Source organism: Caretta caretta, chromosome 6 (assembly GCF_965140235.1).
Source record: "Caretta caretta isolate rCarCar2 chromosome 6, rCarCar1.hap1, whole genome shotgun sequence".
NCBI classification, from domain to species: Eukaryota; Metazoa; Chordata; order Testudines; family Cheloniidae; genus Caretta; species Caretta caretta.
The window spans coordinates 18,923,859-18,947,402 of record NC_134211.1 but is presented as its reverse complement, the minus strand read 5'-3'; the positions used below and the strand labels follow the sequence as shown (position 1 = coordinate 18,947,402).

Below are 23,544 nucleotides of genomic sequence, written 5' to 3'. Positions count from 1 at the left end.
AAATAAACCACAAACTTGGATGCAGAAGAGTTTTATTAGAGTTGTTTAATGTTAACAGTGTTATGGAAGTGACCTGTTATTACATTGTATGTGTAGCACTGAACCATGCAGAGGACCCCTTGCAGGGGTAGGAAGGAATGAGCCAATAGGACTGGAGAAACATCAGTTTTACTAGAGGTTTCAGAGTAGCAGCTGTGTTAGTATTCCCAAAAAGTTTTACTAGAGCAGCACTTTTAAAGAAGTTGTTGGCTTTTAAAGAAAAATAAGGAGCAAGGAAAAGGAAGAAGAAAATGTCAGAAAGAAAAATCAATGCAGGCATAAAAGGCCTCCAGGGAAGGCTCCCGGCAAGAAGTCAGGACCACTTGCTGTAACCACCTGCAGGAGTGCCTAGATGCTGGTAAGAGACAGTGATCCCTGACTCCGTGGACACCGGTTCTTGTGCGATGTGCGCGGATGCCTGTGGGATATCCGTGAGGGGGGCACTGTTGCCCATGGGGTACCCATGCACCGATGGTCACAGGAGCCCCATGGGGGGGGTGCATGGCTGTCCGTGCCCCATCTGATGGCCACGTGGGGTGCACCGTTGTGCATGGGCTGCTCATGCAGTGGGGCCCCGTGACCCCCCCCCCCCCCCGCGGGGTGCGCTGTTGCGCGCGGGGCGCCTCAGCAGTGGGGCCTAGCGGATACAATGGTGCGGGCCCCCTCCCTGTGGGGGCGGGAGCACACGGCAGCAGGCGGGCTGGAAGGGGCGCGGGCTGCTGCCCCGCACCGGGCGGGGCGGTCCCTGAGCTGGCGCCCGGCTCCTCCTCGGGCTCGACGGAGGGAGGATCCCAGCCCCCTCCCTCGGCGGCGGCGGCCGGGCAGAGAGCAGCGAGCGAGCGCACGGAGGAGGAGGAGGATCCTGGCTCTGGCGAGCGCCTCCCTCCCGCTCCCCGCCGAGCGCAGCGCCCGGAGCATGGAGCCTGCCTGAGACGCTCCGCGGGCTCCGGCAGCTGCTGCTGCGGCGCACAACATGGAGACGGCGGCGGCCGCAGCCCCGCCGCCGCTGCGGCTGCTCCTGCTGGCCGCCGCGGTGCTTCAGTGCCACTTGGGCTCGCTGCGGGGTGAGTGGGGGGCGCTCCCGGCGCCGGGCCCCGCGGGGAGCCGCTGCCTTTTGTTGTTGACTGAGAAACTTCCCAGCTCCCCGGGGCTGCTGCCGCTGGGGGCTGGAGAGGTGGGAGCTGCGGAGCGCCTGGGACCGGGGCGCTCGGGGCTGGGGATCCGGCACGGAGGGGGCTGGGAAGGGGGGCAGCCTGCAGCAGGCTGGAGGCGCAGGGCGCCTGGGACAAGGGGAGGAAGGGGTGTGGGAACGGGGATCTTGGGGGGGGTGTGTGTGCTGGCGGGGGGGAGCGGGGAGGATGTGTGGCAAGTTGCTGTGTTTTGTGAGGAGTTTGTTTCCCTTCCCAAAAGGAGATAGGGACGGGGAGGGAATCCGAGGGTCCCACGCACGCAGGGGGGAGGAGAGGCGAGGCGCGTGTGGAGGGCGATCCTTCCTTTGGAGCGGGGCACGAGGATTATGTGTCCCCTTTTGGGGGGATAGGTATTAGGTGGACCCTGTGGGGGTCTCCTTTCCTTGCTGGCTAGTGAGTAACCTGGCCGTAGCTCCTTCTGAAAAGCTGTTCCCCCCCCTCCCCAAGGATCAACTAAGAGGTGGCTTCAGTAAACATGTGTATTTTAAGTAGCAAGACAAAAGTTTGTTCTTTTCCCCAATGCTTTGCGGCCTCAGCCAGTGATTTCTCTGGGGTTTGGAGGAGCTGGTGTCGGGTGTCAATCACAGGCGGAATCAAACTTTTGGCAGCGTTGGAGTGGGGGTGGGGGGAAAGGAGAGAAGCTTTCTCCCGCCCCCCCCCCCCCCATTTTAAAGTTGAAAAGGAAAAACTTGCTTGACTTGTGAAATGTAACACTTAAGAAAACAGCCTGTTCTGAGCAGATCTAAGGAGAGTAAACCCTGAAGAAACATCCAGCCTTAACTGCAGCCAGCGTTTGTTCCTGTCCCTGAGCATGAAGTCAGTCCATCAGGCACAATTCCATCTCCAATCATTGGGTGCTTTCACTCAGAATCTCCCCATTCCCCCACTGGGTGTGTTTTTAAAATCTCAGTTCTCACTTTGCATTGATCCACTTTTGTTTTGACTGTCCTTATTTTCCCTCCCAATCTTTGCTTTCCCATTTCAGCATTAGGACTTGCAGGGGGCTTTCCCAATTACATTTTATAATCTTCACTCCATTCAGTGCACTAAACAAATGCTTGGCTTTGTGTTCTTACAACCCTGCATGAAGACAGTTGTTTTCTCTCTTTGCAGTACTCTAAGCAGTACTTTGAAGTAACAGGATAATAATTTAAAAAATCCCCTCCCCCCCAACAGCCATGAAAAAGGGTCTGGGATTTGCTCATCTGTTTTCTTAGTGCATGCTGCTTTAGTTCTGCCTTTGTACCATTGCAGACAGGGACTCCCAATTGCATACAAGAGACATAAGACACAGCCACTGCTGCTTCTTATCTGCTTGGATACTTCACCTCAGCACTTAGCAAACTGAGGTTTAATAGTTGCAATTTCCTAGGTAGTTTAGAAAATGTAGAAGTGGCCAAGATTAACAGAACATCACCTCAGGGTCTTTTTTATTGGGCCATCCGCTTTTTCAAGCCATCTGTAGTGATCAGAACTGTCATTTAATACAAGAGGTCTGACCAATTTTCTCCAGAGCCATCATTTTCTAATTTTAGTCAGGGCTATCTATTGCTGTACATTAAAAACTATTTATGTCCTTGTAAACAAGAGATGTCTCTTTCCTCCCAAAACATTGAATCTCTTCATAAACTAGTAAGTCCAGAAAGTCAGTGAAGTCGAGAGTTGAATCACTCAGAATTAATTTTTAAAATGCTGCACAAAATGTAAAGAGAGAACTTACCGTGGATTGTTCACTTTTGGACATTTCTCTGTGTTTAATGATGTCCATATTCCCAGTTGACTCTGAATTTAAATGCAGAACTTTAGAAAATGGAGTCCAATCTACAGTAGTCTTGAATGGGGAAAGATGAGGCTATAAACAAGTCTGGGGTTACCTTCTCAGATTAACTTGTTGACAGTTCATCTTTTAAATAACATATTTCAAAGAGTAAACAAATGTAGTGTTCACTTGTGAAGTTTTCTGAAAAGAGCATTTATAAGACGTTCCTGAATCACAACTAATCACCTCGTCTTTCAGTTTTGAGACTAGAAATGATTGTATATATCAAGATGTTTCTATAGAGACTATGGGACATGCAAAAGCCTTTTGTCCAAATGCACTTGTGGTTGGTTTTTTTTTTTTTTTAAATTAGCTAATGGGGCTTAGTTCTGAATCCTAATTACACTACTTCTATTTTCTGACTAACATTTGGTGTTACTGTAGATTGAATTGAATGGGACTTCTGAAGACAGCTCACCTGTCACTTTTTTCTTTTTTATAAAAGTATGAGCAAGCTTCCTCAACTATATGTTATCTTCTGTTTTATGGCTGGTATACACTCTGTAAACATACTAGAAATGTCTGAAACATGTAACATACTCCATATTACTACCGCCAAACACTATTCATATTGTCCGAATTATATTTCAGTTCCCAAGATCAAAGGATATTTTTCAAAGTTTGAGATAAACTAGTCATAAACACTTTTATAAAGAAGCTTATGTTTTAAGCTTCCATTCCTTGAGATCCCTGATTCTGTAAACAGCACATGTGTAACTTTAAGCGGGTGAGTAATCCAATTGACTTCAGTAGAACTACCTGCTTAAATCACTTAAATGGAAATACACATTTGCTTAAAGTTAAGCAGATGCATAACTGTTTCCAGGATTGGGGACTTAATTTTATTTTTTCCTATAAAGTTTTAGCAAAAGTTTAAAGTATTATGATTTCATTATACAAAGACAAAATAATTTTGCTACTAAGTAAATTTCTTGCTCCGAACATGAAAAAGTCAAGGTTTGTTATTTTAAAGTTTAAATATAAGGATAAAGCTGCATGAGTCATGAATTGACAAAACAAATAATAATGAAATGTTGCAGTTGGACACTTCCTTGAAAGGAGACATTTTTCTTTAGAGGGACTCTTGCATGTTTAGCAACAGGAATTTTCAGGTGAGGAGCTATTAACCTGTGTTGTATGCTTCTTGTCTGTAAATATTTGATGGCGAAGACCTTTAAAGATGTCTTATTCTTGTACTTTGTATTGCCCTGTGGAATTTGTATGTATCATTTGATTTTTTAATTTTTTTTTTTAAAATCAGAAAGTAGTTGGAATCGTGCTTAGTTGTGATTATTTGCTTAAACTCCAGTAGCAAAGAAGTAAAAACCATGAGTTCACAAAAGTTTGTGGGTAACAATTGTATGCAACATTCTAGCATATTTTCCCAAAATTATGAATACATATTAGTTTTAAAGCTTTTTTTTCTTTTTAGGGCTATGAACAGTTCCTTGTTACTAAGAGAGATGAGTTTTTATAGAGAGAGGGAGAGCGAGAGAAAGAGGAGAGGTTCTTGTGACCAAAGAAGAGATTACATACATCTGAGAGCATACTTGACTGATACGTTATGGGAAACAAAAAGATACATTTGGAAGTATACTTAACATGGTCATTAGATAGTATGTGTATTGCCAGTTACAGCCTAAAACTAATTAAGCACAGATATTCCAGCCAAATTGTGACAGATGTTGACTTGGTAAAGGAAAATTTGGGGAGAGGCAGGTTATGTGGGAATCTTCATCTGAGTTTCAGTGCAATTTAAGTGTATAACTGTTCTACCAGTCTGCCTTCGTAGATGCTTCAGTACCCTACATGTGATACAAAAGGGCTGTTGCTAAATGCATAAGGAAGAAAATATTTAGACTTAACTATAAAGTTTGTCATTCTGATATTTTAAGAGCACTCTAACGTTTTTCTGCAGACAAAGGATAACGACTTTAATTGTCCATCCTTTAAAAAGTTTAATTTAGGCATCAGTTTGAAGTATGACTTCATCTGTTAGTTCTGGATGCTTTAAAATTACTCAACATGAATCTGTACATAGTGCATAAATCTATGAGACACATTACGCCAATACTGCAGAACAGTGGGAATGTATTAGGTCAATGTCCTAGCATGAATTTCACCACTGCAGCTTGCTGTATTGAACCACTTTCTCAGCTGCTTTAGCTCTTATCTGCGTAGACAGTTGATTCACATTCAGACCATATTAGTTAATAAATCAAGGTTTTAATTTTAAACAAACTGTAGATTTGTATTAACTGTAGAATATGAATGCCTTATATCTTCTTATCATAAAGTTCAAAGCAATTTTGTGACAAATGCAGCAAATTGGGTGTTTTTTAAAAACTCTGCGCTCCTGGTTATTAGCACTTGTTGTTAACATTGTATATTAATGTTTTACAATGTTAAAGTGAAAAATACCCATCTGTGTGTATATGGCTTATAAATTAGGTATGCATCATTTTTTAGTTTTGCTTCTCATTAAAATATAGTCAACAGTGTACACTGAGAGTAGGATAAGCTGTCCACTCTCTCTCAAAGCAGAAATGAAACGAAAGAAGGTCCAGAATTTGTAGTGTGTAGAAATAGTTCTAATGAGAACAATATTTTATTTTTTAAGCTTCATGTTAGATTCATGTCTTATTACACAGCATCGCTTGAAAATGACCTGCAACTACACAGAAGAGAATGTTGAATTAATTCTTAATTTATTTTGAGAAGTCTACTCATTGCATAGCACTTCTCATAATATAGAGCAAGAAAATTACCTCTCACAATGTCTCCTTGTGTCTTTGGCCTTAGAGCTATTAAACATGCAAGATCTTTTACTTCCGCAGGTGCAGAATTTCTCATGGAAGGTGTTAAGGCTGAGAAAACATAAAGCTAAAAACAGTTCAAAGAAACACAGTTGTTATTGTGCACTGTAGATCTGTGTGTGATTTCACTGGGAGTTTCACCTAAAGAAAGCAGGTAGAGTACAACTCCTCATTTGTACCAGAGGCCATCAGAAATGCAGTTGCATTCAACAGAAAATGGGGGTACTATTGTGCTTAGAGAGTCAAGGTGCATGGTTGATTTTCCTTTCTGACTTGGAAGTGCTGTATTACTTTCAAGCAAAATGTAACCAGAAACACACTAATTATTTGTTCACTTTATATATTGGCTGGGGATGTTGAATGGCCAGAGCCACAAGGTAATTGGTCCTTTTGGATGTGACAGATATGTACACTTTCCTGACAGATTCCACAGCTGGGACTTCATAACTGGAAAAACACTTCTGGATATCCCTATATCTGTTTTGTAAGACTGAGGAAAGCTAGGGGTCGAGGCAAAGGATAATAAAAGTAGCTTTGGGGTGCAGGGATGGCGAGAGACAGCTGGGGTAAGGGGGAGCAGAAAAAAGAACAGTTGCAAATTGCCCTCTAGCTCCTGCTCGGTGGCTGTTGGGCCACAAAAAGCTGCTTCGGGAACTTTAAAGATGGGGTGCTTGGGGGTGAGGTCAGGGAAAAAGTTAATAAGGGTTCTAGCTTCTTGCTACTATTTTTCTGTTTGTGTGTTCTCCCTTTGCTAGCTGCTACGTTGCATAGATGTGGCCAGTGTGCACAGTCACACCAGTTTAACTAAAGATGTGATTTTAAATTGATTTAGTTAAACTCCAGTGTGCCTTTTGTGGGTTTTCTTAAATCAGTTTTAAGCTTGATTGATAGCAGTTTAGCTTTCCCCCTCTAAATGTGGTGGAACTGTTATAACTAGTTTTAAACCAATATATACCTGTCCACACAGGCTCGTTGTGGAAGAACACATTGTATAAGCATCTACAAAATTGGTTTTAATTAAATGAAATAGTAAGAGGGCAGATTACACCAACAATTAGCCCCAACAGCGGTTGCAAAGTGAAAGAACCACTGTTTTATCAACTAACTGGGGATTAAGGTGTTCACCACATCAAAAAGTTCATAAAATTGTGACTTCACAAAATAACCGTGGGTATGGTGCATAAGTTGCAGTATGATGCACTGCATTGCTTATTTCTTTTCCGTCAAACCTCTGCAAAAGGAAAGGAGGACTTGTGGCACCTTAGAGACTGACCAATTTATTTGAGCATAAGCTTTTGTGTGCTACAGCTCACTTCATCGGATGCTGTAGCTCACGAAAGCTTATGCTCAAATAAATTGGTTAGTCTCCAAGGTGCCACAAGTCCTCCTTTTCTTTTTGCGAATACAGACTAACACGGCTGTTACTCTGAAACCTCTGCAAAAGGTTTTCCAATGCAGTGAAGACTTCAGAAAGTGAAAGGATGTGACTTTTTCTTCATCGGCATCCTTTTGTTATGTGATCCCCCCCCCCCCCCGTTTTGTTGAATAACTGATTGTAATATTGGTGTTCATAAAATCAGGGTTGTACTGTAGTAGAGTTAGAGGTGTATTTGTCAGATGGTTGAATGCCCCAGAAGCGTGCACCTATAACTGCTAATGCACACACTGCTGTGGCTTAATGTTATAACAGCAGTTACTGAATAATACTGTTACTGAATAATACTTGACACTTAAAATTTTCGAAGTGCTGTATAAATATTAACTAATCCTAAGTACCCTCGTGAGATAAGGTTATCATCTTCCTCTTACGGGTAGGGAAACTCAGGAGGACAGCTTAAGTGACTCACCTAAAGCTATAGAGGCTGTCTGTGGGTATGTCTACATGGGAGCTGGAAAGGTGTAAATTCCGACTTGAGGAGTCATAGTTGCACTAGCTCTGACCTTTTGGGTAGCTTACTAAAAATAGCTGCAGTGGTGGGAAGGCCTGCTTGCCCCAAGTAAGCACCCAGAGTCTTGGACAGGCTTGTGCTTGGGGCAGCTAGTCCTTCCCACAGCTTGCGCTGTTGTGGCAGCTAGACTTCTGCTTTATTGAGCTAGCTTTTTGAGTGCTTGTGCGGGAACCAGGAATGTCTCATCAAGCTGGAATTTACACTTCCAGCTCCTGTGTAGACATACCCTGTGTTAAGAGCCAGAGTTAGAATTTGGGAGTGCCTTCTCTCCTGCTCCGGCTACTAGACCATGCAGCTTTGCTAGATTAGTCAGCTGCTATATGAAAATACTGTGTGAAAAGAATATTGTTGCAAACCTATCTTGAAAACTCAAAATAGTATTTATTTTGGGGTGGGCGTGGCTAGTATTTTAAATTCTAAGTTGCATATCCATTGCGAAAACGTGAAGATTAAAATAACATTTTACTTTGTGCAATAACAGAAAGTAGGGAAAGTATTCTGATAAAATGGGAGTAACTTTCAGATCTACTCAGAGGGAAATACCGTAGGCACTGTCATACAAAAAGTATTTTTCTACTAATTTTGGGGCTCCATTTCAGTGAAAGTTTTGCCTTGGTAAGGAGTTTAGAATTGGGCTGTTGGGTGGTGTGTTAGAGTTTCACAGCATTTCATGCTGATGATTCCATGTTTTTCTTTTTTTTCCTCCTATGAAGTTATTCATAGATATAAACTGATTTAAATTACACAATATTATTGCAGTTAAAATAAGTGGATATTAACTTGAATACATCACTTACCTGCACTTTTGAAAGTACTTGATTGACACTGTAGTAATGGTGTGACAGTAATGCTAAGGGGATTTTTGAATCTGAGCCTACGAAAGCAGAGAGAGATTTGGAGTTAAAGGATGGGTGTAATTGAAGACAGCACTTTGGCCCATGGTTTCCTTTTCTCCTGGTTGTAACTTGTTACACTTAGGATTTGAAAAAGTCTGAGGCAGTGTAATGTGGTGTCCAATACACATTTACAAACCTATGGACAGTGGGGAGATGCTGAGGACAGAATGGAAGCACTAACTGCACTTCCTGGCTTTTGTGGGTTGGTCAGGCAGGTAACATTAGTATAACACAATTTTTTACGTATCCATTTATTTCCTTTTCTTCTATGTCAATACTAGTTTAAACCGAAGCAAAAGAAACAGGGGTGGGGTGGGAAGACAAATCTCCATGGAAATGTACAGTGGATTATAATCTATAATCAGTGGATTATTGACCTGGTTTCCGAGCTTTTACGGAATATCATGTCAACAAATGTTCTTGTATGTTAAACAATACTATCTAGAATCTGTTTTGTGTGCTAATTACATCTAGCAATAATTCTGTATGCTTTTGAAAACTCAGTATTTTGTTTGGTTTTAAAATACAGAAATGTATTTACCTGCAAATTTTTTTTTTAAATAAAAGATACTGGAGTTTTATATGAACACACTGGAACTTCTCTAAATTAAAAGTGACCAAATCAATCCGAAAATATACTCTTAAAAAGACACGTTTGGTCACCTCAAGTAACACATCCTAGTGAGAATTAGACTGTTTTGAATTAGCTGCCACGTGTTACACTCCCCACCTTCCATTTTGCTGATTATTCTTGAGTAAAGATTTAGGCTTTGTCTGACTGTGAGTCATAAAATACACCTTGGGTTAACCCAACCCTGTGAGCGATAGTGTTCTGAAGTAGCTGACACATGCCACTTTCTGACCTAAAGCTTTATATCAGCACAAAATGCTGCCACCCTCGCCCCACTTCCATTTTGCAAATGCTCTTGGAATAAAGAACTGGGTTTCATGTGGTGTAAATGACAAAATACTTCTGAGGTCACCTCACGTGATGTGCCCCTGCAAATGTTAGCCCTCTCTGAAGTAGCTGACATGCATTGCTCCCTGGCTCTAAGTTTTGTTTCTTTCCAGTATGCACACTCACACTTTCCATTTTGCAGACCCTCCAGTAAGGAATCGGCTGTCAATGACAAAATACTTTCTGGGTCTTTTCAGATGATACATCTACACAATCATCTGACCATTCTGAAAATTCCTGTGTATGCCACTCCTTGATCCAGAGCTTCATTTGTGTGCACAGCTCTGGCCTGTCATGCAGTGCCTCTCCATCACCTCCTTTTTTTTCAATAATGAGCTAGAGTTTCAATCGACATAAGTGAAAAGGTGTCCTTTGGGTCACCCCTCGTGGCCTGTCCACACAGAAGTTGGACTGTTCCAAAGAGACTTGAACATAGCACTTCTGACCCAAATTTTTGTTTCTGTGCCGGGACTGCATCATTCCACTCCCCTTTCCATTTTGAAAATGATGCTTGAATAAGCAACGTCATTTAACCTGATGTGTAAATGTCGTCTCTGGTTACTTCACCTGAAATGTCTGTGGGACCATTAAACTGTTCAAAGCTTCAAACTCTGCAAATGGTGCATGGTGCTGGCCAGAGTGAATCCTCAGTTCAGGGAGAGACTTGTTCTGGGGTCTTCCAGCTGATCCAGTGGTTGTGCAGATGTCATTTGAGGAAAAGTAGTTTGCCATTTATAGTCAGTCATTTCCTTATTCAAGGAGTATGACCATTGTGGAAAGTACTGGTGGTGTGATATGTGATGGCATTTTGTGCAGGTATAAAGCTTTGGCTCAGTGACGTGTGTCAGCTACGAAGCAGTCTGATGATCATAGGGATGTGTCATTTGGGGTTACCTCAGGCATTTTATTTCTTATGTATCCACACGTCTCAGCTCTTAATTCAAATTAAGAGAAGAGGCAGCTGCAACGTATGGGATTGGAGGCTTGTTTGCATCTCAGAAAAGCATATTCTTAAAACCATGAATATATGTTTTTATAAAATTCTATCTTAACTTATTTGGGTGAAATTAAAAAAGAAAATTAATTTGGCCTTTGAGTAAGAAACTGAGAATATGGAACCAACTTCAGCTTTGCTTTTTGACAGAGTTGTTAACTCATGATAAGAGTGGAGGGTTATAACCCGAATACAGCTGACCTGTAATTCTGACACAGGGGACTGCATGCATTGCATACTTAATATTTTTCTTAGCTGCTGTAGGTTAATACAAAATCAGAATGTTGTTTTGCCTAACTTTCGTAGCTGCTGAATTGGAAAACGATGATCTTTTATTTGCTAGAAGGGAAAATTTTTGTCCATTGTATTATAAACCATTCAGTATCATATGTATATTCAGTCACAATAATATTTGTAAAATGGATATTTAAAGTAGCTTCTGAAGCATTAATTTAAGGAGTATTTTTAGGTGTAATATACCTCTCAACTGCACCTCATTTCAAGGCAAGTCACTAATTTTAGGCCCAAAGTTAGCTATGTTCTACACAAAATTGATGTCCCTTCATTTTAATTGTTGAAAATGATCTACTCAGAAATAATCATGAAACTGAGGTTAGAGAGACAGAAATCTGCACTACAGGAATTAATGCCCCAGCATTTTAACATTCCAGCAGAATAATTATTGTTCCTCGTTTTGGGGTTTTGTCACACATTGCATCCCGCATTTGGGCATTGGCTGCCTGAGGCATAATGTATTAAACAGAGTGGGAAATGGATTAATTTTGGAAATCTGTATTGATAAGTTGTCTGAACATCTGGTGTGAATGTGCAGGGATGGCCGATTAAACTGCAATTTTGGCATTCTTGTTCCCAAATGAGAGTGAAGATGCTAAAAATGCCCCTGAGTAGAATTTTCATTTCTGACGTCTGTATAGCTGTAGATGATATAAAGCCTTGTACATTGTATGCATATGACTAGTTGGCTAAAAGACCTCTCTAGCCATGGTGAAGTTTTGGGTGTCTGGGTTTTAACAGCTACTTTTTACAGTCTGGATATAGTTAAGAATATTGCTTCCACAGGTCCAAAACTTAACTTGCAGGTGTTCAAGTGACAGAATGTGTACTTTCAGAAATAGTTAAATCAACAGCTGGACATACTTAGCTGAGCTACACGTAGGGAGTTTTAGGTAGGGTTGGGAAAATAAAAGAAAAACTAGTGAAACCTTAATACATTGTACTTTAATCATTTGAAAGTCTCCCTCCTTTCCCCCTTCCAAAATTCACTGAGCCTGGATTTTCATTTCATCCAGTCTAAAAATTTTAGATCTGTTGCTCCCTCTGGGAGTCAGAAAACCCCACTACACTAGGTGGCAGCTCCTGCTTTGGAATCTGCTAACAGAAGGAGAGCCTTCTCTGTGTGACTTTTTGAAAGCTGTATTTCCAAGTGGAAAATGTAGTAGATCTGGCCATTGTTTTAGCTGGGTGTGAAAAATGAAAACCCCTACTACCCCCAACAGGTGTGGGTTTTTAAATTGATTTCATTTGACTGTATTGCCTTTCTGTGTTTGGTTTCTATGAACATTCTAGCAAATGGTATTACTGGCAGAAATGTGCAAATAACAGCAAGATTTAAGTAAACACAGGAGAATACTTGCACCAGGCAAATTTTTGAATTTGTGATTTGTAACTATTATCTTCTTCTGGTCAGGGAACAGAAATATGCTATAAGTTTCATGCAAAACTAACCCATACCACTTGAATTGTATATACAGAATTCTTGCTGCTGGTAAGCTCATGAACAATCTGTAACCCCTGACTTGTTTGTAGAAATTATTTGACAATTTCTATGAACAATTAATACGTTCAGGAAAATTGCTGTTTGTTCATGGGCAACTTGTGGCCCAAAAGACTAAATATGTCGAATGCTTTCATTCTGAAATATTTTTCCAGCTCTAATAATTTCCATTGATCATTATTACCAAATCAACCTTTGCAACTGAAAAATGAAACACGCAAGTGGGAAATTTTTCAAAGGGCAGAGAGTTGGGCACCTAACTGCAATTTGTGCCTTTCTTCCTCCTCCTCCTCCCAACATGCTGTTTTAAAAAAAATAGCTGCTTTGGGGTGACCTTTTCCCTCTTGCAATGAAACAAATCCAGAATGGTGATTGCGAAACTGATGTGGCAGCTGCCGGCTAATACTTGCATCATTCTGGTGTTTGCAAATTTCAGTGTTTTGATAAGTTTTGCAGTCATTTTGTGCAAACTGGAGAGGTTCTATATAAGCCAACAGAATGGGAAACGCCTGGCTTTTACTTAAAAAGACTGATCATTACTCAGAGCTAAAATGTTCTACCAGACCACTTTATTCCCAATGGTAGATACATTTGTGCCTAGCAGTGCTGTAAATGAGCTGACATAGGCAGGAACAAAACTTCCTTAATGTGTTGGACTTGATCTTAAACTGGCTGGATTAGACTCAGTTGGATAAAATAGGGGGAGGAGATGCTTTTTGGAAGGGGGCTGCTAGTACCTGTGTACCCTCAACTTGAGGCCTTTTGTTGACTAGTTTCTCCCACTTCAAGGTTTTGTTTTGTTGTGTGGTGTCTGACTTGGGCAGAGAGGAGGTTGTTCAAAGCACAATTTTTGGCCAGCATTCCAACCCTGCCCTTAGTCCTCAACTCATAATCCTTAAGAAAGGCAGTATTGCCTACTGTATAGAATGCTGGACTGGAGCTTGGGAGATATTAGTTCTGTTCCTAGCTCTGCCACTGGTCTACTGGATGGTGTTGGGCAAGTGGTTTCTCCATCTGTAAAATGGGATGATATTTAAATGATACTCCTGAAAAGTACTTTGAGATCTGCTAGTGAAAAGCACTATATAGGAACTAAATATTATTAATCTCGCATTACAAAATACACACAAAATTGGGAAGTCTTCTGACAAGACGTGCGTATCATGACTGTGCATTGCTTTGCTTTCATGTTGCAGCCCTTCTGTGTTGTTAGAAATAAGTGAAGTTGCAGGCAAAGAGTTGTAAGAAAGGTTTGAGACTGCAGAGAGGCATGTGCTTTTCTGGTAGCAGCCTGTCCCAGTTTCCATGCTTGAGCTTCTAGTTTTACACCACACTAGGTCCCTCCTGGAACCTGGTCCTCTTTTTCCAGATCCACTCGTTATACTATATCTTCCTCTTAACTTGTCAGCATTTTTGTTAGTTTGTAAGCAATTCAGGGCAGGGAACTTGACACATTGCGTATCTGAAGAGCTAACCATGCCAATGGCACAATTATGTATGTGCATATTCGGACAGAATGGTCAAGGTGATCAGTCTTGGGAACTTGTTGGGTAACTTCTGCTCCTTATTCTGAAGGGAGGAACATGGGCCAGAAAAGCCACCTTCCCATCTGTAGCTGGTGTCCTTCCCTCTTGTGTGCAGACCTAATAATGACATTCACACCTTTTCGCCTCTAGTTCAGATTACGGGTAATGAGCTCTACTTGGACTATGCATGAAGACCACTCTGGAACTCCAGCTAATGAGCAATATAGTGGGACCTGCTTTTTATTCAAGGTGGGCAGATAAGAGCATGTTACACCCTTGATCTGTGCTCTGAATTAGCTCTCACTTCACTTTTTGGTGCAGCTGAAGGTCTTGGTCATTATCCATAAAGCTTTAAATGGTGTATGTTTCAATTACTTCGGGGATTTCTGCATTCTACCCCCACTACATCCTGCTGTGGCAATTGGTGTTGATGGGATTACTTTGGTCATTGGTCCCCAGGGTGGAACTCATAGCATCTGGGGGTAGAGCACTTCTGGTGCTGGGGTCCTCGGTGGGAGAGTTCACTCAGCCAGAGTCTTGCCATTCCTAGGGAATGATGCAAGCCACTTCTTGTTTTCTCCTAGCAATGAATGTTGGAATCTCTGTAACCGTTGGTGTCTCACCTGGTTATTACTTGAGGCTGATTTTTTTGAGGAAGTTTCAGTGGGTGATGAGTGAGGATGTGGAGGATTGTTCCCTATTTTAAGAATTGTGGAGCAGGAGTAACACTGTGTGTGACCCCAGGAATAACACAACCTATTTAGTCCCCCAAGTTATTCCATTTCCTGATCATGCAGTCCCTACGTACAGCAATTTTTCATTGGTTTCAATAGCAGGTGCATGTGTGTAAATGTTGCAGGGCTAATCCAGAATGTATTTGATAGATTTAGGTAAGGGTTGTGCCATTGCTTTGCACTTGCCTGAATACGCAAACCAGGTAGGATCAATGTCATCTGGGTACATAAAGGAATTTGTTTCTTTCTAAAGCAAATTACAGTAGCTAGAGGGTATCTTGACTTTTTTTTAACAGGTTCTTTTGTCATCTATTTAGTAACACCTTGTGGTTTAGAAGTCAACTTTGGTAGCGGATTAAGTTAAATCAGAAAAAAGCACTCTTCTTCTGGAATAAATTACCATATGGGAAACTATAGTTTATTCTCGTCATTTCCCATGTAAACCATCTCTAAAGCTAACAAGCATACTGTAGGCGTTTGTGCACTATATAATAGATTTATTTTCAAGAGTTTGGTCTATTCTGCTGTTCATGGTGGGTTCTAAATTGGTTCACTATTGCTAGTTATTCAGACCAGTGCATCTGCTGAGATCAGCAAAGGAGTTCTTGGTGCAAACACCTACCTGCACACTCTTGAAGCTGAGGATCAGATGTTTTTGGTGAAATGTGCCTGCTTTTGACCTTTGACAATCCGCAAATGCCCAAAGTAACTGACCTTCAGAGTACGGGACAAGATGTATCTCTTAGGCCAAGCGGCTGTTTGACTATGGGCCATTGCTTGCCTTTAGCACATAAATACTATGGTCGTTGAGTCAGTAGTTATTACCTTAAGTAGATGAAGGGGATGTTCTATGCTGCCTGTCGTGGTTAGTTTAAATAATTTTGCTTGGTTTTGAATTGGAGCCCAGATGCTGCAGAGATAGGTGCATTAAAAGCAATGAACTAACATATGTGAGTTTAAATGATGGTTTAACCGTTGTTTACGTTGTAGGCAATCTGCTTGTACAACCGTACTCCAGCTATTTGTTTATGTATGTGACAAAATGAGAGAGGGCTTGAAATAGGATCTTGCCCTCCGATGAATACCAGCATGGTATTTGATTTTGGGTCACTTCTGCTGACTGTGAGATTATTGCTCCTTGGGTAAGCCATCATATCTGCAGAACCTCATTGATTCAGTAAAGCCTTATAACAATTGGGAGACCATAAACTACTACTAATGAAAAGCCTGTGCGTGTTTACTTGAGTCTTAGGCAGCAAAGGGCACATGTGGAGGCTGACAGGCTAAAACTATGATCTGCCAGCTGCTGTGTTCTGGATTACAACTGCATATACCCAAAGCTTTGTCCCCACTTTGCAGGGTTGCTCCTTTATTGGGAGGTACAAGTAGAATGCTGAATTTTACAAGAATCCTCCCATGTAGTGCAGGAAGCAGAATTTTGTAATTTTAAATGCACGGCTTGCACACAAGAATATAGCAGTCACAGGTGGGTGGAGGGAAGCATGTGCACATGGCTATGATTGCAGAGTGGAACTTAGCACTAGTTGTTCTTCTAAGGGCTGAACCCATGGTTGTTTATCCTAAGAAATGATCTTCACATTTTTTTAAAACCTCTGATCAGCAGGACACTGGGAACAGGTCCCTGTGAGTGTTCAGATAGGTCACATTTTCTTACCACATTTGACAATGTCTCTTTCAATACAAGGTTTAATTTTTGAGGACTCTGGGTTCAGTCTCAATCACTGTGGATCTTTTAGAGGGTCAAAATGGGTGGCAAAAGTGGTTACCTTTGTTTAGTGCACCTTTTCCCTTTTTCTCTGAGTAATCAGAGGAAGTTGAGATTGAAAAATCTGCTAGTTCTTTACCATATTTGTTCTCAATGGTGTCTTATGTAAGTGGCCAAACCCAGGTACTTTTTCCTTACCTTATTTGGAAAGCATGTTTAAAGCAGAGAGTAAAAAGAAAAGGAGTACTTGTGGCACCTTAGAGACTAACCAATTTATTTGAGCTCAATAAATTGGTTAGTCTCTAAGGTGCCACAAGTACTCCTTTTCTTTTTGCAAAGACAGACTAACACGGCTGTTACTCTGAAAGCAGAGAGTGTAGGCTTATTCAAAGCCCCCTCAGAAATAGTACCAGTTGCTAGTGGGGTTCTTTTAGCTGGAGAGCCCCGAACCATTTAAAGATACAGTGTAGACTGTTGTAAATAGAAATCTGTTACCTTTTCCTTCCCTCCCAGGTTCAGTTACTGTGAATATTGTGATGGAAATATATTCAGAAATTATTATTTTTTTGACCTGTAACCTCCTTTCTGCCTTTTGGAGTGAAGTTACACCAAGTTCTGTGAAGTACTTTTACCATTAGTGATGCTTTTAAAGTGTTATTCCCAGTATCTGAAACTATAGAAACAGTTCTCCAGAGAAATTTTGAAAATAATGAGTTTCTTGGTCTCAAAATAAGACGACTATGAAATTTTTCTGTTAGTAAAACAGAACACATCTCTTTACTGAAAGAAGAAAAGGAGGACTTGTGGCATCTTAGAGACTAACACATTTATTTGAGCATAAGCTTTCGTGAGCTACAGTTCACTCTAGCAAAGAGAAAACATTTGAACTGCAAACAAAATTAAAAAACAAAACAAAACAGCTGTAACTCCAGATTATCAGTAGTTTACAGTTGGATTTTAATAAATTAGAATTGATTTTCTTCTCCAAAGGCTGACTTTGTTATTGTTGTTGTTTAAATTAAAACCAAACAATGGCTTTTGGTTCATCAGCCAGTTATAGACACTCTCATTAATGATTAAACCGGCAGCTGATCATTTTAGGCAATTACATTATTGTTACACTTATTGCAGTGTTGTTCAGCAGGTTCACAAGTGCAAGGGTATGCCTGTGCCCCAGTAAAACACCTGTAGCTGGCCTGTGTCAGCTGACTCAGGCTGCAGAGCTAAAAATTGCAGAGTATTAGTTATGGCTCAGGCTGGAGTTCAACCTCTGAGACCCTCCCCTCTCGTGGGCTGGGGCTGGATTCCGAGCGTGAACGTCTACACCGTAATTTTATAGTGGTGCAGCCTGAGCCCCGCAAGCGGGAGTGAGCTGACACGGGTCTGCCATGGGTGTTTTGTTGCAGTGTAGACATACCCTAAGAGTCTTGAAAACTGCTGGGCAATTTTTTGGGGCTAACATATTATTTACCAATAAATGCTGTTTCAGTGGACCAAAACTATTAGTAAATTCGACACACATTTGCCAAATAGTTTCTGACTACCTCCTCCTCTTCCCCCACTCCCCAAAAAAAGTTGGGCTAGATGGACATGGGATTATAGGTGTCATTCACAAAACAGCTGGTGGCAGTAACATCCTTAAACCCAATTGCTCACTCACCTGGGAAGGGGGAGATCTAGGTTCAAGTGCCAGGTTCAAATCCTCGCTCTGGAGCAGGGTCTCCCCCTTCCCAGGTGAGTGCCCTGACCACTAAGCTATTGGGTATTTGGGGATGAATCTCTCTTGGTGAGGATGTTCCGTGCTATATAAATAAATAAATAATCATTGGAGCAAGGACTGAACTTGGGTTTTCCACATCCCAGCTAAGCTCCCTAACCACCAAGCCACAGTCTAATTCTCACACTGTCTCATGCCTGATGACTTTTCAAGTATTTTATACAGAGTGGAAGAGCTTCACAAGAGAGACTGCGAGAGACGCACCTAAGAATACTCAGTCGCCTGATGGTTAGGGCGCTCACTTGGGAGAGGAAAAGCCTGCGTTCAAGTCATTGATCCAGAATGAAGATTCAGACCTGGGACGCCCGCATTCTAGATGAGTCTTAGCCACTGGGCTATAAGATATAAAGCAGGGAGAATCAATTATTTTTTTTGTCAAGGTATAGTCAAGGTCCAGACCCCAGAGAAAATAATAAAAGAAAACCTGATAATGATAATAAGTAAATAAAAAGATTTTGAGGTCTGTTTGAAAGCTTCTGGTGGTCCGAATTTGGCCCGTGGTCTGCCTATTGACTCCCCTGATATAAAGGGATCACTGCCATCTCCTCTGATTTTGTGGAATTTAGCCCTTCATTTTCTTTGCTTTTATTAAGCAGAGGTTGATGTCCAGAAATTAAACATTTTGTTTTACTAGAAATGAATTTTTTGTAAAGTTTTTCAATTTGCTGAAAACTCTGAAAAAATTCAGTTTCAATTTGATAAGGACCATTTTTTTTTTCCAGAACTGTCGGTGACCCATAAAATCAATTATTCTTCCAGCTCTAATTATATTCCTTCTGAGGTGGGCCTGAGGATGGGAACACCCTCTGAAGAAGGAAGAATGTGAATGAGTTTCTAAGAAAGTTGCTTAGCAGTACCTATTATCTATTTCAACTTGTGGAGATATTTAAATACAGAGGTTGTTAAATAAAATACTTCCAAACTCCGCAAGTTCTGACGTTCTTGTGAACTCCAGACCACCGCTGTGGGTTTAACAATAATAGACTTAATTGCCCAACCCTCTCTGAACCGACAGAAATGTTGGTTTGCCACATAGTATAAATATGTCCATATTTATATGCACTTTCCTCCAAAGCAGGCAACAAATATGCCCTAGAACTTACAAACACCGACAAGGGAAGCAGGTTGCATGGGTCCCAATCGCACACAGTTATTATAACGTAGTGTCTAGTCCATATCCATTTTGTTTAATCTTAAATGCTTAAATCCTTGTAAACTGCATTAGTGTAAAGAGAATTCAAATTGTGGTGTTGGGATTTCAGACTGTATCCTGCATTGTGCTGTCTGTATTGTACTGAAATATTCTGGGGTAGTAACTATGGGACTGTTGCCATTGGAACCACCGCTGAACATAAGAACAGCTATACTGGGTCAGACCAAAGATCCATCTAGCCTAGTATCTTGTCTTCTGACAGTGGCCAGTGCCAGGTGCCTCAGAGGGAATGAACAGAACAGGTCATCATCAAGTGATTCATCCCCTGTCACCCATTCCCTGCTTATGGCAAACAGAGGCTAGGGACACCATCCCTGCCCATCCTAGCTAATAGCCATCGATGGTCTTATTCTCCATAAACTTATCTAGTTCTTTTTTGAACCCTGTTATAGTCTTGGCTTTCACAATATCCTCTGTCAAGGAGTTCCATAGGTTGAGTGTGCGTTGTGTGAAGAAATTTGGTACAGGAAAAAATTTGGTACAGAAGCTGGTTTAAATGATAGGTTACAGACGACAGTTAGTAGTCCTGCAATTTCACATTTGAATTCCTTTAGAACTCTTGGGTGAATACCGTCTGGTCCTGGTCACTTATTACTGTTTAGTTTATCAATCTGTTCCCAAACCTCCTCTAATGACACCTCAATTGGGGACAGTTCCTCAGATTTGTCACCTAAAAAGAATGGCTCAGGTCTGGGAATCTCCCTCACATCCTCAACTGTGAAGACCGATGCAAAGAATTCATTTAGTTCCTCCGCAATGGTCTTATCATCCTTGAGTGCTCCCTTAGCATCTCGATCATCCAGTGGCCCCACTGGTTGTTTATCAGGCTTCCTACTTCTGATGTATATAAAAAAAATTTGTGCTAATACTCTGAGTCTTTGGCTAGCTGTTCTTCAAATTCTTTTTTGGCCTTCCTAATTATATTTTTACACTTTATTTGCCAGAGTTTATGCTTTTTTGATTTTTTTTAAAAAAATCATTGATTTTTTTCCACCCTGCTTGGTCAGATTTTGCTCACATGTGTTGGGAACAACCTGCATCAGTAAAGAGAGAAGTAGCTTTATGATATGGGGTAAAGTTTAATTTAAACCCGACTTCTCTTTTTCTAATAAAACTTACACTGTAGGGTTGAGTCTGCACTTCATGGATGCTTACAGACAGCCCCCCAACCTGAAGCAAATACTCACCAGCAACCACACACCACACAACAGAACCACTAACCCAGGAACCTATCCTTGCAACAAAGCCCGTTGCCAACTGTGTCCACATATCTATTCAGGGGACACCATCATAGGGCCTAATCACATCAACCACACTATCAGAGGCTCGTTCACCTGCACATCTACCAATGTGATATATGCCATCATGTGCCAGCAATGCCCCTCTGCCATGTACATTGGTCAGACTGGACAGTCTCTACGTAAAAGAATAAATGGACACAAATCAGACGTCAAGAATTATAACATTCAAAAACCAGTCGGAGAACACTTCAATCTCTTTGGTCACTCGATTACAGACCTAAAAGTGGCAATTCTTCAACAAAAAAACTTCAAAAACAGACTCCAACGAGAAACTGCTGAATTGGAATTAATTTGCAAACTGGATACAATTAATTTAGGCTTGTATAGAAACTGGGAGTGGATGGGTCATTACACAAAGTAAAACTATTTCCCCATGTTCCCCCCCCCCGCTGGTAATAGCTCACCTTAAGTGATCACTCTGATTACAGTGTGTATGGTAACACCCATTGTTTCATGTCCTCTATGTAAATAAATCTCCCCACTGTATTTTCCACTGAATGCATCTGATGAAGTGAGCTGTAGCTCACAAAAGCTTATGCTCAAATAAATTTGTTAGTCTCTAAGGTGCCACAAATACGCCTTTTCTTTTCATGGATGCTTGTAACTCATTTAATTCTGGAGAGAGGATAGCTTCATGTATCTCCATACAATTTAGACATTACCCTGCTTAGGATGAGTTTAGATGATTTAAGAACAGTGTTATTTTTTAAAAAGTCTTTAATAGTCCGTTCTGCACCTCATCAGTGACAAGAATAACATCTTAGAGAGGCTTCTAAGCAGCCCAAAAATGGATCATGTGTTTGTATTTATAGTGTGGTGCTCCTAGAAGGTGAAATATATGGATTAACTAGTATACTGCCATTCATGGATGTTTTCCCTTTCATGTTATGCTTTTTTGTGGTGTTTTTGGATAATTACTGTATGAGTCAAGATTTTTACTCCTTGAAAGCTTCGATTTAAGGGACCTCAAAGGAATAGCTAGTAATTAAGATGTCAAGTGTTTGCTCATCATTACCATGTTAAGTGTGTAAATATAACATACTGAAGCCTTATAAAGGGAAACAATATCATGTTGCAATCAGTGCAGCACATTCTTGAGAGGATTTAGACTCCTTCACTGCCTCCAAGTAAAACATGAAGGAAGCTGGTTGTTTTCACATGATGATGAGAATATTGATTAAATAAAATATGTGCAGTTGCTTTAATGCTTCACGTTCCATTTGTAAGGTGAGCAAGAGGAAGGTGATAGAAGGTAATGACTTCTGGAAAATGGCTGCTCAGTGAAATGAGGTGGTGATTTGAGTCCAGTTCCTAGTGGGCAAGTGTCCAGGTCACACAACTATTCTCCCCTCACCCCTTTTTCCCAGTAACAATTAGAAGTCACAGCAGAACAGACAAGAAAATTGAGTGGGTCTGCAAAATGAATGACCTTCTCACTCCCAGGTGGTCTGTCCAGGGCAAGGCTGAGCCATGTTGCAGATGGCAGCAGCCAGTGAGGATGGAGATAAAGTTGCCAGGTGTCCAGTTTTCAATCAGAACGCCTGGTCAAAAAGGGACTCTGGCGGCTCCGGTCAGCACCACTGACCATGCTGTTGAAAGTCCGGTTGGCAGCGCAGCAGGGCTAAGGCAGGCTCCCTGCTTGCCCTGGCTCTGCACAGCTCCCTGGAAGAGGCCAGCATGTCCGGCCTCTAGATGCAACGGGGATTAGGGAAGCTTCACGTGCTGTCCCCACTCCCAATGCTGGCTCTGCAGCTCCCATTGGCTGGTAACCGTGGCCAATGGGAGATGTGGGGGTGGTGTCTGAGGGTGTGGGCAAGGTGGACCGCGCAGAGCTGCCTGGCTGCGAGTCCACCTAGGGGCTGGACATGCTGGCTGCTTCTGGGAGCAGCATGGAGCCAGGGCAGGCATGGAGTCTGCCTTTAGCCTCACTGTGCTGCCCACTGGGAGCTGCCTGAGGTAAGCACTGGCTGGCCAGAACCCGCACCCTGAACCCACTGCCCCAGGTCAGAACTCCCTCCCACACCCAAACTCTCTCCCAGATCCCCCACTCCTACCAGCACCCCAACCCCTACCCCAGGTCAGAACTCCCTCCCGCACCCCAAACTCTCTCCCAGACTCCACACTCCTACCAGAACCCCCTGCCCCAGGTTGGAAACCCCTTCCTGCACCCTAATTCCCTCCCAGACCCTGCACCCCAACACCCTACCCCAGCCCAGATCCCAATCCCAGAACCCCCCCCAGCCCTGAGCCCCCCCTTGCACTCCAACCCTCTTGGCCCCAGCCTGGAGCCCTATCTTGCACACCAAAGCTCACACCCCCCACCAGAGCCTGCACTCCCTCCTGCACCTCAACCCCCTGCCCCAGCCCTGAGCCTGCTTCTGCACCCCAAATCCCTCAGCCCCACCCTAGAGCCCCCAACCCCAGATAGAGCACTCCCCCCCCACACCCGAGCCCCCTTCCCCAGCCCAGTGAAAGTGAGTGATGGTGGGTGAGAGCGAGCGACGGAGGGAGGGGCTTGGAATGAATGGGGGGAGCCTCAGAGAAGGAGCAGGACAGGGGAGGGGCCTCAGGGAAGGGGCAGGACAGTGGGTGGGGCATGGGTGTTCGGTTTTGTGAAATTAGAAAGTTGGTAACCCTAGATGGAGATGAGTAGATTTTGGCGGCAGAGGTGAAGGGGATGGGAGCAACAAGATTATTAAATCTAAAACAAATGTCTAAATTCCCTTTTACTCCTGATGCTGTTTATTTTTGCATCTTACTTCTCTTGGACAATTAAATAAGTTGGTCAGTTTCACCTTGCAGTTCTGCACT

At 42.2% G+C, this 23,544-nt stretch overlaps 1 protein-coding gene across 2 annotated transcripts in view; it reads left to right on the top strand.

The window, feature by feature from the left end:
* The first annotated feature begins 872 nt into the window (after positions 1–872).
* The window catches only part of LRP5 (LDL receptor related protein 5), a 250,104-nt gene continuing 227,432 nt past the window's right edge, over positions 873–23,544 (top strand). The window contains exon 1 of one of the 2 annotated variants that reach the window (XM_048852536.2): positions 873–1,103. In XM_048852536.2, the coding sequence (XP_048708493.1) occupies positions 1,013–1,103 (91 nt within the window). In that variant the 5' untranslated portion in view covers positions 873–1,012. The remainder of the gene's footprint in view (positions 1,104–23,544) is intronic. The other variant, XM_048852537.2, reaches the window with a different exon arrangement.